The sequence below is a fragment of the Ahaetulla prasina genome, chromosome 2, assembly GCF_028640845.1.
Source record: "Ahaetulla prasina isolate Xishuangbanna chromosome 2, ASM2864084v1, whole genome shotgun sequence".
In the NCBI taxonomy this organism is placed as follows: Eukaryota; Metazoa; Chordata; class Lepidosauria; order Squamata; family Colubridae; genus Ahaetulla; species Ahaetulla prasina.
The window spans coordinates 184,600,391-184,619,334 of NC_080540.1; the positions used below are offsets into that span (position 1 = coordinate 184,600,391).

The following is an 18,944-nucleotide window of genomic DNA, read 5'->3' on the forward strand; positions in this document are numbered from 1 at the left end:
AATTATCAGAATAATTATGTTTATCTCACAGTCAGCCAGGGATATATTTATTTATCAAATTTATTTGCTGTTCATCTCACCGCTCAGTCAAGGCTAGGTTTGTTATTGTTATCCATTTAATGAGTCACTTCCAAAGACCTGGAATAGATAGACATGGTTGTTTGATTGTGTTAAAGACATCGTAGCTGAATGTAAGCTGTTCCATGAAAAGCTGCCTTTTACAATTTATTAATTATTAAAATTATGAAGCAGAGCTTTAAAGGCCTTGAAAAATCATGCTCTTCCCACCAAACGAAAAAATGCGGTCGAAAAGGTATTTAGGAGAGGAGCATAGCCGAATTCTCACGTGACTCGATTTTACACTAGGCACAAGCTAGTGTAACGCTTCTCTTTCTTTTTATCCCTTGGCTAAAGCATTTCCGGCCGCTGTCTAAGGCAAGGAAGCACTTCCGCCGAAATCTTGTTCCGGGGATCTAAAATGACGGCACCGGAGGCATCGTTGCGTACGGTATGGTAGTGCGGAGTTGGGCGCTCATGGCGGATTGAATAGCGGCCCCTGGAACTACGAGACACCCGGAGAGGGCCCGTACTCTCATATCCTATGCCTGCGCCGTTTGGGTAAGGAGGGTGAGATGAGACCTTCTTCCGCTGAGCTTGCTGCGTGGGGCTTTGAGACAGGTCATCGCTTTGGTTGCGAGGGGCATGGTAAGGCGGGGGTGGGGGACGACCTGTGAGTTAGGGCAAATGGGCCAAGTGTAGACCGGGAAGAGGCCGCTGGCCTCTCCACTTGCCAAGATCGGGAGTAGGCGATCCCTGTGTCGTCCTCCCCCCACCCACCCCCGCGCCCACACGCACCATAGGCCGGGTAAACCGGATTGTTCTCCAGAGCTGATTGTGGAGCTTTCCTGGTTTCTTCTAAATATTCTGTTTAAGTTTTCCTGATGCTTTTATGATTAAGACATCAAAACAGATAGTTCTCTACTCTCCTTATAAACCCCTCCAGGTGAGCAATACAAGCAATCTCGGCATATAATTTAGGGAGCCCAAACCTGAATCTGATATGGTAATCAGTAGAACATTTATTTTTATTTTTATTTATTTATTTTGTCACAACATCATACAAAAAGATTATATAGTATATACACATATAAACATATATAGGAAGAATAAAAGAAAAAAAACAATAGGACAGGAACGGTAGGCACGTTTGTGCGCTTATGCACGCCCCTTATGGTCCTCTTAGGAATGGGGTGAGGTCAATAGTAGAAAGTTTTTGGTTAAAGCTTTTAGGATTATGGGAAGAGACCACAGAGTCAGGTAAAGTATTCCAAGCACTGATGATTCTGTTGCAGAAGTCATATTTTCTGCAATCTAGATTAAAGCGGTTTACATTAAGTTTAAATCTATTGGTTGCCCTTGTATTATTGCAATTAAAGCTGAAGTAGTCTTTGACAGGAAGGACATTACAATAGATGATTCTGTGAGTTAAACTTAGGTCTTGTCGAAGGCGACGGAGTTCCAAGTTTTTTAAGCCTAGGATTTCAAGTCTGGTGGGATAAGGTATTTTGTTGTTTTCAGAGGAATGGAGAACTCTTCTTGTAAAATATTTCTGGACACGTTCAATTGTATTGATGTCAGAGATGTGGTGAGGGTTCCAAACAGGTGAGCTGTATTCTAGAATTGGTCTAGCAAATGTTTTATATGCTCTGGTTAGTAGTGTGGTGTTTTTGGAAAAGAAGCTACGCAAAATTAGGTTTACAACTCTTAGAGCTTTTTTTGCTATGTAGTTGCAGTGGGCTTTGGCACTTAGATCATTTGACATGAAAACTCCAAGGTCTTTAACGGGATGGGGGTCGTCTGTAAGGTAATGTCTATCTAGTATGTACTTAGTTTTAGGGTTCTTTTTTCCTATATGTAAGACTGAGCATTTGCTGGTTGAAATTTGGAGCTGCCAATTTTTAGACCAAGCGGTTAGATGGTCAAGGTCGTTTTGAATGATAGAAGTGTTGTCTGTGGTGTTAAATAGTTTGACAAACATAGGTTTGACAGTACTGATTTGAAATATGTTGGAGTTTTCCTTTCCTTGGCCTTTCTAAATTAGCTTTTGTTAGTGTTGAACAGATGAGTTACTTCATCTGAAGTAACTGAAGAGGTGAACTTCAAACTTATTCCTGAAGTACACATCCTCTATATTTTTAAAAAAAGTTTTGGTATAAACATCTTAAGCATTACTGAAGGAATCGTGGACTTTTCTGTTTTCTCTCCCATGTTGCAGATTTTAAAACTATCTGAACTTTTCTTGTGCAAAGATTTGCACAGACATGATATTTTAACTGTTATGAACAGAAAATGAAAATCAATTGCTTAAAGAAGTTGAGTGGATTATAATTCTTACCTTACTGTTTGGCCTTTATAGGACATCTGACATTCCTTAAAACCTCCTCCTTCCTTCTTCCCCCCCCCCAACTGAATTGGACACAGAGAAGTAAACACTTGTGCAGGATTTGAGATTTGATATAGTTAGGAAGATGATTTGAATATAAGACATATTTGCAGATATTTGTATTTAATAATTATATATTGAGCTGTTATACCTCTACACCAGCTTTCTTAATATTTTTGCCTTTGATTTTAGAGTTCTACTTCCCCAGCAATGCACATGAAGCTTTCATCTCAACCTGTCAAAAAGGACATTGTCTCCACTAGTCTCAGTTGTTAAATGAATTCCGTGTCACCCACCTCAGTGCAATATTTAAGCCAGGAAGAGTTGCACCATACAGATGGAAGGAATTTTTTTAATCCCAGAGCCAGCAGCCAGGGAGGGAGCTATCCAGGTCTTTTCCCCAGAAGTGCTATCTGCAGCCAGTATAATGAACCTGATGAAGTAGACAAGATCAAGAGCAAGCTCCTCTCTACCTGGAACAATATGAAATATGGTAAGTTCAGGTTATAGCAACTGCATGGGAATGGGCAGATCCTATCACTGTTTAATAGTCACTAAGGTGAACATTGATCTTTTGAAATATAGATTTTTAAAAAATCTATGTAACAGCTGTAAAGTACTTCCATCAGCTGGGCATCCTGCATATTTCTCTTTTTTTATGCGGTTTGAATTTTCAGTGAAATTCTTTTTTTTTTTTTGCAAAATTTTTTTATTTTTCCATAATAATTCCCACAATTTGACCAGTGTACAATACAATCACTTATCCAACAATCAGTCCTATACTCAAATTATACTCAGTCAGGGCTGCTCGACTGCCACTCCCCCCTTTAATCCTTTCTTCCCTTCTCATCCTTCTTAAACTTCCCCCACCACCTTCTCCTCGCTTTCCTACTTCCCCTCCTCTTTCCCACTTCTCACTACCATCCTTTCTAACCCTCTATCTTCTCCTTCTCCTCCTCCTCCTATCCTTTCTTCTCCCTCCCTTCTTTCCTCCCTACCCACCTACCTACCTACTTTCTTCCTTCTTTACTCCTCTTTCCTTACCCTTTCCCTTCGGGAGTGTTTGCCGAGCAGTCCCGACATTACACCATTCCAACTTGTTTAATTCTACCATTATTCCTGTACAATGGCAACCAATCAATTTATAGTCTTCCCCTTCCCCGCCTCCTTCCCCCCCCCCCCCAGTGAAATTCTTAATATATTTTGTGACTTTAAAATCAGGAGACCTGTGTTTTTTTAAGTTTCACACTTATAAAATCAATTCATTTGTCTGTCAGGATATATTTAAGGCCTCCTTACTTTAGAGGCTTAATTGTTAGCCTCTAAATATGTAGGTTTAGAATTTAGTTATTTACAAAGATTATCTTTTGCACATATCTGTCTCTAAAGATTTTTTAAAAAATTATCAGATCTCTTGTATACATTATGTTCTGTACTCTCTGAAATTATTCAAAATTAGATTTTTCAGATTTTGAATTTTTAAAGGAAGAAAAAATGATATTTAAGCTTACCATTCTGTTCCATTACTTTGATGTCCATGAAATAGCCCCAAACCCAGAAACCTGGCCAGAGTTTCTCTAACACTGCCTGACAATTCCAATCCATAGCTCTTAAGAATAATCATCCATATTCTAGAAAAACAAAAGAATGTGGTGGGAGGAAATAATTTAACATAATTGAACTGATCATATATCTGAATCTAAATAAATGGCTACTTGGTAGTTAAAATTTGTCATTCATCCTCCAGGAAAATGATACTGAGTGTAGGAATTTCTATAAAGCACAACACTTCATCTGTTCTGGCTTTGTATTTCAACTCCTATGAGTACAGAGGATTATTTAATAAACAAAAGGGCCAGGGAAAATATTAGTTCTCTTTCATGGCATGCAGATTAACCGTAACTCCCACATATGTAAAATTGGAGATATGAAGGGAACATTTCATGCAAAGATGAGCATGATAAAGGACCAAAATGGCAGGGACCTAACAGAGGCAGGAGAGATTAAGAAGAGGTGGCAAAATTACACAGAAGAACTATACAAGAATGAGCTTAACATCCCTGATAACCACGATGGGGTGGTCACTAACCTTGAGCCAGACATCCTAGAATGTGAAGTCAAATGGGCCTTAGGAAATCTGAGCAACAACAAAGCTAGTGGAGGAGAAAGTATTCCAGCTGAACTATTCAAAATCTTAAAAGACGACGCAGTAAAAGTGCTACACCCAATTTGCCAGCAAATTTGGAAAACTCAACAATGGCCACAGGATTGGAAAAGGTCAGTTTACATTCCAATTCCAAAGAAAGGCAATGCCAAAGAATGTTCAAACTATCGCACCATTGCACTCATTTCACATGGTAGTAAGGTTATGCTTAAAATCCTACAAGCTAGGCTCCAGCAGTATGTGGAGCGAGAACTATCAGAAGTACAGGCAGGATTTCGTAGAGGCAGAAGAACCAGAGATCAAATTGCCAACATACGCTGGCTCATGGAGAAAGCTAGGGAGTTCCAGAAAAACATCTACTTCTGCTTCATTGACTATGCTAAAGCCTTTGATTGTGTGGATCATAACAAATTGTGGCAAGTTCTTAAAGAGATGGGAGTACCAAACCATCTCATTTGTCTTTTGAGAAACCTGTATGCGGGTCAAGAAGCAACAGTGAGAACTGGACACGGAACCACTGATTGGTTCAAAATTGGGAAAGGAATCCGACTATCACCCTGTCTATTTAACTTATATGCAGAGCATATCATGAGAAAAGCGGGGCTAGATGAATCAAAAATTGGAATGAAGATTGCCGGGAGAAATATCAACAACCTCAGATATGCAGATGATACCACTGTAATGGCAGAAAGCGAAGAGGAACTAAAGAGCCTCCTGATGCGGGTGAAGGAGGAGAGTGCAAAAGTTGGCTTGAAACTCAACATTAAGAAAACTAAAATCATGGCATCTGGCCCTCTCAATTCCTGGCAGATAGATGGGGAAGAAATGGAGGTAGTGACAGATTTTATTTTTCTGGGCTCCAAGATCACCACAGATGGGGACTGCAGCCAAGAAATTAAAAGACACTTGCTCCTGGGGAGGAAAGCTATGGCAAATCTAGACAGCGTACTAAAAAGCAGAGACATCACCCTGCCAACAAAAATGCGTATAGTCAAGGCTATGGTTTTCCCAGTTGCAATGTATGGCTGTGAAGGTTGGACCATAAGAAAGGCTGAGCGCCAAAGAATTGAGGCCTTTGAACTCTGGTGCTGGAGAAGACTCCTGCAAATCCCTTGGACTTTTTTTTTTATTTGCATTTATATCCCGCCCTTCTCCGAAGACTCAGGGCGGCTTACACTATGTCAGGCAATAGTCTTCATCCAATTGTATACTATATACAAAGTCAACTTATTGCCCCCCAACAATCTGGGTCCTCATTTTACCTACCTTATAAAGGATGGAAGGCTGAGTCAACCTTGGGCCTGGTGGGACTTGAACCTGCAATATTGCAGGCAGTTGCTGTTAATAATAGGCTGCATTAGCCTGATGAGCCACCAGAGTCCCTTCAAGGCGAACAAACAAGTCAGTCCTAGAGGAGATCAACCCTGACTGCTCTTTAGAAGGCCAGATCCTGAAGATGAAACTGAAATACTTTGGCCACCTAATGAGAAGGAAGGACTCACTGGAGAAGATCCTAATGCTGGGAAAGATTGAGGGCAAAAGAAGAAGGGGATGACAGAGAACGAGGTGGCTGGATGGAGTCACTGAAGCAGTAGGCATGAGTTTAAATGGACTCCAGAGGATGGTAGATGACAGGAAGGCCTGGAGGAACATTGTCGATAGGGTTGCGATGGGTCGGACACAACTTCACAACTAACAACAACAACATGTTCCAAATGAATACCAAGAGGAATTTTATGCAAAATTACACAGGAAATATGACGATATCTGTATAACAGGAGATTTCAGTGTGTTTGTTAATAATGAGTTAGACTATAAATTGACAAAAGTGAATAAAAAAATTAAGAAAGACACTCCCAAAAGCATTCCACATAATGACAGAAGAATTAAATTTACAAGATGCATGGAGAAAAAGAAATTTAAAGTAGAAGCACTATACATTCTACTCAAATAGGCTCACATCGTGGTCAAAAATAGATACGATATGGATGTCAACAGACTTAATATCTAAGATAGACAAAATTGATATAGAAACAAATATATGGGCAGACCACAGTCCAATAACGATGATATGGAAGGGGCAGAGGAAAAGAATGAGATGGACACTAAATCAAAATTTATTAAATGAAAAGGATTTTCTACAAAACATTGAAAAAGAACTGACCTTTTTCTTTAAAGAAAACAGAAAAGAAGATACATCACTTCAAAACGTATGGGATATTAGTAAGGCATAGTAAGGATTGGCAATGACATACATACAAAAAAGGAACAAACAGAATAGACAAACTCAAAAGAAGTTGGAGGAGGAGTATAAGAAATTAGAGAAAGATCTACAAAAAAATCCACAGGACAAAAAAAATTAAAAATTTGATGTACTTGCAAAAACACAAATTGAATTTAATAGAAAATGAAAAACAGGCATAAAAAAAAATCAACAAAGCAAAATTTCTTTGAAAATGTGTATAAGCCAGGAAGATGGCTAGCATATAAAAGGAAAAAGGAAAAAGAAAAGAAACTGATTACTAGATCAAGATGGAAAGTTATGTTATCAAAGTGAGGAAAAGAAAAAAATAATTGAGAAATATTATGAGTTTATATCAACAAGAGAAGGTGCCAGAAGGGAAAATAGAATAATACTTAGAAAAAGTGATGACTCCTAAAATTCCAGAAAATTTTTAAAAGGCATTAGAAGAAAGAATATCGATGATAAAATTGATGGAGGGAATTAAAAAACAAGAATGGCAAAGCCCCAGGATCAGATGGATTACCAGCAGAACTATATAAAAGGGTGCAAGATGTATTAAGTAATACAATGTTACAGGTATTTAATGCCTTATTAATAAAAGCCAAGGTCCCGAACTCATGGATGGAGGCATATATAGTCATGGCCGAAAGTGTTGGCACCCCAGAAATTTTTCCAGAAAATCAAGTATTTCTCACAGAAAAGTATTGCAGTAACATGTTTTGCTATACACATGTTTATTCCCTTTGTGTGTATTGAAACAAAACAAAAAAAGGCAGGAAAAAAAGCAAATTGGACATAATGTCACACAAAACTCCAAAAATGGGCTGGACAAAATTATTGGCACCCTTAACTTAATATTTGGTTGCACACCCTTTGGAAAAAAATAACTGAAATCAGTCGCTTCCTATAATCATCAATAAGCTTCTTAAACCTCTCACCCGGAACTTTGGACCACTCTTCCTTTACAAACTGCTCCAGGTCTCTCTTATTGGAAGGGCGCCTTTTTCCAACAGCAATTTTAAGATCTCTCCACAGGTATTCAATGGGATTTAGATCTGGACTCATTGCTGGCCACTTCAGAACTCTCCAGCGCTTTGTTGCCATCCATTTCTGGGTTTTTTGACGTATGTTTGGGGTCATTGTCCTGCTGGAAGACCCAAGCTCTCGGACGCAAACTCAGCTTTCTGACACTGGGCTCTAAGCTCAAACTGCCCAAGGAGCTGCTGATTCAGTTCTACAGAGGAATTATTGAGTCTGTCATTTGCACCTCTATAACTGTCTGGTTCGGTTCTGCAACCCAACAAGAAAAACACAGACTTCAGAGGATAATTAGAACTGCAGAAAAAATAATTGCTACCAACTTGCCTTTCATTGAGGACCTGTATACTGCACGAATCAAGAAGAGGGCCGTGAAAATATTTGTAGATCCCTCGCATCCTGGACATAAACTGTTTCAACTCCTACCCTCAAAACGACGCTATAGAGCACTGCACACCAGAACAACTAACACAAGAACAGTTTTTTCCCGAAGGCCATCACTCTGCTAAACAAATAATTCCCTCAACACTGTCAGACTATTTACTGAATCTGCACTACTATTAATCGTTTCATAGTTCCCATCACCAATCTCTTTCCAATTATGACTGTATGACTATAACTTGTTGCTGGCAATCCTTATGATTTATATTGATATATTGATCATCAATTGTGTTGTAAATGTTGTACCTTGATGAACGTATCTTTTCTTTTATGTATACTGAGAGCATATGCACCAAGACAAATTCCTTGTGTGTCCAATCACACTTGGCCAATAAAAAATTCTATTCTATTCTATTCTATTCTATTCTATTCTATTCTATTCTATTCTACAGTTCGACCCAAAATCCTTTGGTAATCCTCAGATTTCATGATGCCTTGCACACAGTCAAGGCACCCAGTGCCAGAGGCAGCAAAACAACCCCAAAACTTCATTGAACCTCCACCATATTTCACTGTAGGTACTGTGTTCTTTTCTTTGTAGGCCTCATTCCGTTTTCGGTAAACAGTAGAATGATGTGCTTTACCAAAAAGTTCTATCTTGGTCTCATCTGTCCACAAGACGTTTTCCCAGAAGAATTTTGGCTTACTCAAGTACATTTTGGCAAACTGTAGTCTTGCTTTTTTATGTCTTTGTGTCAGCAGTGGGGTCCTCCTGGGTCTCCTGCCATAGCGTTTCATTTCATTTAAATGTTGATGGATAGTTTGCACTGACACTGATGCTCCCTGCGCCTGCAGGACAGCTTGAATTTCTTTGAAACTTGTTTGGGGCTGCTTATCCACCATCCGGACTATTCTGCGTTGCAACCTTTCATCAATTTTTCTCTTCCGTCCACGCCCAGGGAGATTAGCTACAGTGCCATGGGTTGCAAACTTCTTTAAATGTTACGCACTGTGGACAAAGGCAAATCTAGATCTCTGGAGATGGACTTGTAACCTTGAGATTGTTGATATTTTTCCACAATTTTGGTTCTCAAGTCCTCAGACAGTTCTCTTCTCCTCTTTCTGTTGTCCATGCTTAGTGTGGCACACACAGACACACAATGCAAAGACTAAGTGAACTTCTCTCCTTTTTATCTGCTTTCAGATGTGATTTTTATATTGCCTACACCTGTTACTTGCCCCAGGTGAGTTTAAAGGAGCATCACATGTTTGAAACAATCTTATTTATCCACAAATTTGAAAGGGTGCCAATAATTTTGTCCAGCCCATTTTTGGAGTTTTGTGTGACATTATGTCCAATTTGCTTTTTTTCTGCCTTTTTTTGTTTTGTTCCAATACACACAAAGGGAATAAACATGTGTATAGCAAAACATGTGTTACTGCAATACTTTTCTGTGAGAAATACTTGATTTTCTGGAAAAAATTCTGGGGTGCCAACACTTTTGGCCATGACTGTATAATTCTTATACCAAAAGAAGAATCAGATTTACAACAAATAAAGACCAATTTCATTGTTAAATGCAGACTATAAAATATTTGCATCAATTATGGCGGAACGATTGAAGAGGTTGTTAAATGAGTTTATACGTTCAGATCAGAATGGTTTCTTACCTAAAAGACAGATCAGAGATAATATACGAATCACATTGGATACATTGGAATATTATGAAGCACATTCAGAGAAACAAATGGCATTGTTATTTTTAGATGCACAGAAAGCATCTGATAATGTGAATTGGCAATTTATGACTATACAACTATAAAAGATGGACTTTGGGGATAGGTTTATTAATATGGTTAAAACTATATATAAAGATCAATCGGCAAAGGTAATTGTAAATGGTGAAATGACAGAAAAAGTGGACATTAGAAAAAGACCAGACAAGGATGTCCTCTATCTCCGTTATTATTATTTTTTGACTCTAGAAATTTTAAACAGAAAAATGAGACAAGATAAAGAAATAAAAGGAATGAAAATCAAAATAGAAGAATATAAACTACAAGCATTTGTGGATTATCTAGTATTCATTATGGAAGAAGCAACAGAAAAGGGTCCAAAGTTAATTGAGCAAATAGAGAAATATGGAGAATTAGCAGGACTGAAAATCAATAAAGATAAAACAAAAAATATAGTTAAAAATAGAGAAAAACAAAAGAAGCAACTAATGGAGAAGTTAGATATTCAAGTAGTGAAGAAAGTGAAATATTTGGGCATCCAAGTAACTTCAAGGTGTATTATGGTGAAGGAAGATAATTACTATAAATTGAGAAATCAAATTGAGATAGATTTGGAAAAATAAAAAAATTTGCAATTATCACTAATGGGAAGAATAGCGTTAATTAAGATAAATATATTACCAAGAATTTTGTTTCTCTTTCAAACGATTCGAATAAAAGTTGAAGAAAAAATATGTTGAAAATTTGAATAAAATGATGTGGAAATATATATGGCAATGAAAAAAAGCAAGAATTAATCTTAAATTGCTCCAGGATTCTAGAACTAGAGGAGGGTTCGGCCTACCAAATTGGGATCTCTACTACCAAGCGGCGATATTAACTTGAGTTAAAGAATGAATTTTATTGAGAAATAAACTTTGGAAGGACTTGATTTGCAATTAGTTTGGCATGCTTTTCTATGGTCTGGGAAAAATGGGATACACGGATACTTCCAGAGACATTGTATAAGGAATGGTTTGTTAACAGTATGAGACAGAGTGAAAGAAAAACATTATATAAAAACACCAATGTGGCTTTCAAAAATAGAAGCATTGACACACCCAAATGTGATCAACATGGAAAATATCGTGAGATATAAGGACATTTTAACAGAGAAGGGAGAATTAAAACAGAAACAAGAACTAGAAAAACAAGGGATTGAGACAGACTTGTATACTTGATTGCAAATACAATCAAGATATGATAAAGACTTGAAACAATATTGTTTTAATTTGGAAAAATCAGAACTGGATGAGATAATGACTGGAACAGATGAAAAAATGATTAAGAAATTGTATAATCACTTATTGCAAATTAGATTAGAAGATGAAGAAGTAAAAGAGACAATGATAACATGGGCAAAAATTTTTGATTATACAATAGAATTAGAGCAGTGGTAGTCAATCTGGTCCCTACCGCCCACTAGTGGGCGTTCCAGCTTTCATGGTGGGCGGTAGGGGTTTTGTCCAATACTGAAGGACTTTCCTTTTTTTTTAATTTAATTGACTTTTTTAAAAAAAATCATAGCATTATTTAAAAACATTTTCATTAGGTTTTCATAAAATTCCCCATGAAAATTTAAACTTCTGAAAATATACTATTTGTATCGCCCGCGCATAAGTTTAGTTCATGTTACGTAAGTGAAACTAAATGGCGCTATAGTGCGACTGCAAACAAAAGAGCCTCGTCCCAGAATAGCTCGCGCATCTCCCTCCACACCACTCAGTTGTAACAGACAAGCAGAGCTGGTAGCTGGTTTCTCCCCCCCCCCCCAATCCAATCCACGATGCGAGAGAGGCATGTGCAGACAACGATATATGGCGCATTACTGTCGAACCAGTGGGCGGTTAGAAAATTTTACTACTAACAGAGATACAAAAGTGGGCAGTAGGTATAAAAAGGTTGACTACCCCGAATTAGAGAGATGGCAACAACTATGGGAAAGAAATTATAAATTAACAATGACAACAGCATATAAAGAAAACCTATATAAAATGTTTTATAGATGGCATATGTCACCAGAAAGGTTAGCAAAAATGTTTAAGGATAAATCAGCTAAATGTTGGAAATGTTTGCACTTGCCGGGATCATATTATCATATGTGGTGGTCATATATAGAAGCAAAAAATTATTGGATTAGAGGAAATGTTACACCAGCGTATAGAATTAAAACCAGAGATTTTTCTATTGGGTATTTTACCAGAGAGATATAGTAAAGAAGATACATATTTAATTATACATATAATAACAGCAGCAAGAATTGTATTTGCACAAAATTGGAAGGTAGAAAAAATCCCGCCAGAAGGTGAAGTAATAAAGAAGATTTTAGATTGCGCAGAAATGAACAGATTAACATTAAAAATAAAAGATGAAGAGGAATTGGTGTATTTCAAGACGTGGGTACGATTTTATGTATGGTTAGAAAAAAAATATGAATAAAAGATGATAGATTAATAAATTAGACAATGTTAAGGTAAATGAGAGACAAGACAAAAAGAAATAGAAATTCAGATGACACTTGCGTAAATGGAAAAGGGGGAAGGGGAGGAAAGGAAAAATGTTACTACATAAATGTACAATCATGATGATAAATGTGTAATTGGTAAAATAGAAAAGAAATTGAAAAGAAAGCATATATTAATAGAAAATTGGGGCTTCTTGGATACCAATAGGGGAAATATTGGACAACAAAGGAGAGAGAATGGAGGGCGGAATAGAGGGTAAGATAGGAGGGGAGAAGGAGAGAGAGGAACAGAAGAAAGGGAAAAGGAGAAGAAAGGGAGGGGAAAAAGAGTAGGAGAGAAGGTTAGAAAGGGGGGAAGAAGGGAAAAGGGAAAGGAAGGGGAAGTAGAGAAGTGGAAAGAGAGGAGGAGAGAAGAAAGAAAAGGAGAGAAGAAGGCAGGGAAGGGAAAGAAGGAGAAGAAGGAAGAAGGGTAGAAGAGCAACCCTGAATATAATTAAAAAAACTTTTTTTCTTTTTCCTTCAGAAAATGTATATGTGTGATTAATTATGAATAAGAATGTACATTTACAATATGTTTATAAGAAATAAAATAAACTTAAAAAAAAAAGAATCGTAAGGTACAAGACTTAATGATAGTCATAGGTTACAAATAAGCAATCAGGAAACCGTAAATCGTAAGGATACAAGCAACAAAGTTACAGTCATACAGTCATAAGTGGAAGAAGATGAGTGGTGGGAACTATGAGAAGATTAATAGTAGCGCAGACTTAATAAATAGTTTGACACTGTTGAGGGAATTATTTGTTTAGCAGAGTGATGGTGTTCTGGAAAAAACTGTTCTTATGTCTAGTTGTTCTGGTGTGCAGTGCTCTATAATGTTGTTTTGAGGGTAGAAATTGAAACAGTTTATGTTCAGGATGTGAGGGATATGTAAATATTTTCACAGCCCTTTTTTGACTCGTGCAGTATACAGGTCCTCAATGGAAGGCAGGTTGGTAGCAATTATTTTTTCTGCAATTCTAATTATCCTCTGAAGTCTGTGTATGTCTTGTTGGGTTGCAGAACAAACAGTTATAGAGGTGCAGATGACAGACTCGATAATTCCTCTGTAGAACTGGATCAGCAGCTCCTTGGGCAGTTTGAACTTTTTTAGTTGGCGCAGAAAGAACATTCTTTGTTGTGCTTTTTTGATGATGTTTTTGATGTTAGCTGTCCATTTTAGATTTTGCGATATGGTAGAACCTAGAAATTTGAAGGCCTCTACTGTTGATACTGTATTGTCTAGTATTGTGAGAAGAGGAAGTATGGAGTGTTTCTCCTAAAGTCTACCACCATTTCTATGGTTTTGAGTGTGTTCAGTTCCAGATTTTTCCCATTGCACCACAAGGCAACCTCCCGTCTGTATGCAGATTCATCATTGTCTCGAATGAGACCGAACACTGTTGTGTCATCTGCGAACTTCAGTAGTTTAACTGATGGATCGTTAGAGATGCAGTCATTGGTATACAGAGAGAAGAGAAGTAGGGAGAGCACACAACCTTGAGGGGCCCCTGTGCTAATTGTACAGGTATCTGATGTGATTCTGCTTAGCTTCACCTGCTGCTTCCTGTTTGTTAGGAAGCTTATGATCCACTTACAAGTCTGTTGAGGTACCTGTAGCTGATTTAGCTTAGTTAGAAGATTGTCTGGAATGATGGTATTGAATGCTGAACTAAAGTCTACAAAGAGGACCCTTGCGTAGGTCTTTGGAGATTCAAGATGTTGTAGGATGTAGTGCAGAGCCATATTAACAGCATCATCTGTTGATCTATTTGCTCAGTGTGCAAATTGCAGGGGGTCTAACAGTGGATCCGTGTTAGTTTTCAAGTGGGACAGCACTAGCCTTTCAAAGGTTTTCATGACTACAGATGTTAGAGCAATTGGTCTGTAGTCATTCAGTTCCTTGATGCTGGGCTTCTTCGGCACTGGGATGATAGTAGAGTGTTTGAAGCAAGAAGGAACATAGTACATCTCTAGTGATTTATTGAAGATAACGGGTGAAGATGGGGGCCAACTGGTCAGCACAGACTTTTAAGCAAGAAGGAATAATCTTGTCTCGGCCTGGAGCTTTTCCTGGCTTTTGTCTGTGAAATAGGTCTTGCACTTCCTTTTCTGTGATAACTAGGGATTGTGAACCCAATGGGATGGGGTCAGTTGTAGGAGGCTTGGCTGTTGTTGGTATGTCTGAGATGGGGGTTGTGGAAATAGATGGCTGTAGTTTCTTTTCAAACTTGCAGTAAAACACGTTCAGGTCATCTGCCAGTTGTTGATTTCCTTCAGCCTGGGAAGGAGGTTTGCCGTAGCCAGTGATATTTTTAAGAGTTTTCCACATGTTTTCTGGTTCATTTGTTGAGAACTGATTCTTTAGCTTTTCAGAGTAGTTTCTTTTTGCTGCTCTGATCTCCCTTGTTAATACATTTCTGGCCTGATTGTACAGCATTTTATCACCTTTTCTGTAGGCTTCCTCTTTGGAATGATGTAGCTGCTTAAGTTGAGCTGTGAACCAAGGTTTGTTGTTACTATATATTTGCAAGTTCCTGATTGGTATACATAGGTCTTCACAGAAGCTGACGTATGATGTTACAGTATCTGTGAGTTCATCCAGGTCTGCAGAGGTATCTTCAAAAATATTCTAATCAGTGCAGTCAAAGCAAGCCTATAATTTTAACTTTGCCTCCTCAGTCGAGGTCTTCATTGATTTAATTGTTGGTTTTGTGGTTTTAAGTCTTTGCCTGTAAGCAGGTACAAGGTGAATGATGCAATGATCAGAGTGTCCTACAGCTGCTCGTGGTAAAGACCGATAAGCATCTTTTAGTGTTGTGTAGCAATGGTCTAAAGTATTCTTGTCTCTAGTGGGGCAATCGACATGCTGAAAGTATTTTGGTAGCTCTTTCCTTAAGTTTGCCTTGTTTAGATCTCCCAAAATAATGGCCAGTGAATCAGGGTATTTGGCTTCAGTCTCTATAATTTGGTCAGCTAAAGTTTGTAATGCCTTGTTTACACAGGCTTGTGGTAGGACATAAACTGCAATGAGAAGAAATGAGGAAAATTCACGAGGCGAATAGTATGGTTTGCAGTTGATAATGTGTCTAGGTTTTCGTCAGAGAATTTGTATACTATAGTTATATTCTGAGACCAGCTGTTGTTGATATATAAGCATAAGCCTCCTCCCTTCTTTTTACCAGATGTTTCTGCAATTCTGTCTGATTGTTGAATCTGAAACCCTGGGATATGCAGGCTGCTATCTTCAATTGATTCATTTAACCAGGTTTCAGAGAAGCATAAGGCTGCTGAATTGTAAAAATCAGAATTGTATCTGTTTAAAAGGAGTATTTCATCCATCTTATTAACAAGTCAACATACGTTGGTTAGGAAAATTGAAGGCAGAGGAATTTTATTTCTCCTATTTCTTAGCTTGATTAAAATTCCTGCCCTTTTACCTCTTTCTCCGCTTCCTCCATTTGGTTTTTTTTGTAATCCATGGCTCCGGGGAAATTGCTTCTTCCTGTGTTAGAATCTTCTCCGCATTTATAAAGACAGGGGTGGGGTTGAGATCACAGAAAGCTGCTCCTTAAAGAAATGTTGCTTAATTAGGTTTTTCTTTAGTTTTTTTTTTAGCAGAAAGAATGTTATTTTGGCTTCATATTCCCCCAGCTATCTCTATCCCCCCCTCCCTTTTCCACAGTTCCATCCAGCCTCACTGTGGCAACCCTCAAGATACTCAAAGATGGCTCCAGGGTTGACAACCTTCACTTTTCATAGCATCCATATAGATATCATCAGTCACTGCATAGGTGTAAATGGTTGTGCATACAGTCAGTCCTTGGCTTACAACAATTAATTTAGTGACCATTCAAAATTAGAGTGGCATCGAAAAAAGTGACTTATGACTGTTTTTCACACTTAGGATTGTTGCAGCATCCCCATAGTCTGTAATCAAAATTCAGATGCTTTAGCAACTGACTCATATTTATGATGGTTGCAGTGTCCTGGGGTTCTGACAAGTAAAGTGAATAGGGAAGCCAGATTGATTTAACAACAGTGTTATTAACTTCACTACTGCAGTGATTCACTTAACAATTGTGGTAAGAAAGGTCATAAAATGGGGCAAAATTCACTTAAATTCATTTAGCAACAGAAATTTTGGACTCAGTTGTGGTCATAAGTCGAGAACTACCTGTATTCTAAAGACAAGAGTTGAACTAGTTTTTTTATACATGTATGTGCATTTGATGAATTTAATGTGTGTGTTGGTTAGACCTCCACCCTATCCTCATTGCCAATAATTGGAATGTGTTTGAATGTATTCCTGCCCTTAGACTCCTTTTGTTTCTTATTCCTTGATTGCCTCAATGACAAAAGAGATTAACAGGGAAAAGGCTGTGTTCAGAGGATTGTCCTCTGCTGTCAATCATTTGTGCAAGCGAAGATTATTTATGTACTTTTGGAAAACTGGAAGTCAGGTAACACATTTCCTCAGTAATTTCTATAAGAAAAAAGTGATTGCTCAATTGCTTTAAACTGACATATCACATGATCTGAGATTGAATTTCCTGTTCTTTTTTCTTCTCAGGTTGGAGTCTCAGAATCAAAACCAATTTTAGCAAGGTTTCCCCAGTCCATCTCTTTGGACGTGTCTATCACTTTGGAGAAGAGGGTGAGTAAGTTTGATGCAATAGGGCAGGGTCTTCTCATCACTTAGCTGAGTTCTATTTGACTACCCCTCTTCTTCTCTAAGAAACAAATCTCAAAATCTCAGCAACCTGGTGTACAGTCCATACATCCATGAATGTTGCTATGTTTTAGAAGATTGTCAGGATCACACAAAAAAAGTACCTAGATTCATTAAACTTTTTTATGCTAGCCCTTTATACCCTTTCTCTCCCTGTCTTGCCATATACTGCAAAGGTATACGCTAAGATTTCCTGCAGCTTTAGTTTGTATGAAAGTGTCTTCAGGCTTCTTTGAGGCCTGATAAAAAAATAGTGCCTCTGCCACAGAGGACCTCTACCTGACGGAATTTTGTTTTTCGTTGAAGAGGATGTGGAGCGTTTCCAGAAAGACTTTGCCTCTCGTATCTGGCTGACTTACCGTCGAGATTTTCAGCAGCTTGAAGGCACTGCATGGACCACTGACTGTGGCTGGGGCTGTATGTTGCGCAGTGGGCAGATGCTGCTTGCGCAGGGTCTCCTTGTCCATTTTCTTAGCAAAGGTGAGTGGCAAGGCTATATGTGAAACATCTGAGAGGGACTTTATTCTTCATGCCTTTGTACTAGGACATATAGGCTAAGTATCACGAATGTATAATGTTTACATTTTGTCCCATGGAGGATCTTAAAGATTTATCTAATTCAGTAGTTTCTTTGGATTTGTCATCTTCCAGAGATCAACAGAGGACATCTGTATAATAATAGAAAATGTGAGTAGCTCATAATTGGTGATACCAGATTCCTCCACCAACCAAAATGTGGATCATACCTTCAGCAGGAATGGTAACCACATATACAGTATGTTACAGTTTGTTTGCTCTTGAGTGAATAAATGATACTTCAATTACTTTCTATGGGCATTGGGGAATTGGATGGCTTGCTATCCTTTCTTATTTTTCTTGATTTTGTGTTTCACTTTTCAGACTGGACCTGGTCAGATGTCCTTATCACTACCAATTTGACAGATATGCAGCCCATGAAAGCTGCCTCTCTGCCCTGTCCCAGCATCTCTCATCTACACCAAGCTTCATCCATCCCCACTAATAAGACCATAGGTCCCTGGGAATTGTGGGCTCATCAGCATACCTGCAGCTCTGATGAACTGGAGAAGGAATGCTACCACCGTAAGATTATTTCATGGTTTGCAGATCAGCCACAAGCACCCTTTGGGATCCACCAACTAGTTGATCTTGGGCATAATTCAGGGAAGAAAGCTGGAGATTGGTATGGCCCTTCTGTTACTGCCCACATCCTCAGGTGAGTGATAATATGGTAATATGATATCTGAAGGAATTTATATTACAGAGATGAGGAAGAGCAGGTTTGGAGATTATTAACATTCTCTCAGCAGGAGTTTTTATGGGTAGATATTCTGGTCCATTTGTTGGTAGTTAAGTTGAGAGGTTTATTCTGTACAGAGCACTTTGAATTTGATAATTTTGAAATGGAAATATCCGACGGAGTTCAAAATAATTAATTCTAATTTGAAATAGCTGTTCTGCATCTGAAATAGGCTGTTTCAATCACTTTGGTAATGTTTTGAGACTGAAATACTGTATTTTTCGGAGTATAAGATGCACCTTTCCCCCCCCTAAGAGGCTGAAAATTTGGGTGCATCTTATACTTGGAACATAGCTTTTTTGAAGCTTTTTTCAGCCCTAACAAGGTGCTAATGAGGTCCTAGT

The 18,944-nt window shown here is 38.2% G+C and overlaps 1 protein-coding gene across 5 annotated transcripts in view; it reads left to right on the forward strand.

The window, feature by feature from the left end:
- The first annotated feature begins 419 nt into the window (after window positions 1-419).
- The window catches only part of ATG4D (autophagy related 4D cysteine peptidase), a 90,058-nt gene continuing 71,533 nt past the window's right edge, over window positions 420-18,944 (forward strand). Inside the window, exons 1-6 of one of the 5 annotated variants that reach the window (XM_058168463.1) lie at window positions 420-627; window positions 2,636-2,936; window positions 17,124-17,207; window positions 17,589-17,762; window positions 17,934-17,969; window positions 18,183-18,516. In XM_058168463.1, coding sequence (XP_058024446.1) covers window positions 2,720-2,936; window positions 17,124-17,207; window positions 17,589-17,762; window positions 17,934-17,969; window positions 18,183-18,516 — 845 coding nt within the window. In that variant the 5' untranslated portion in view covers window positions 420-627; window positions 2,636-2,719. Of the gene's footprint in view, window positions 628-2,635; window positions 2,937-17,123; window positions 17,208-17,588; window positions 17,763-17,933; window positions 17,970-18,182; window positions 18,517-18,944 lie in introns of those variants that run through there. The other 4 variants (XM_058168462.1, XM_058168467.1, XM_058168464.1 and 1 more) reach the window with 4 other exon arrangements.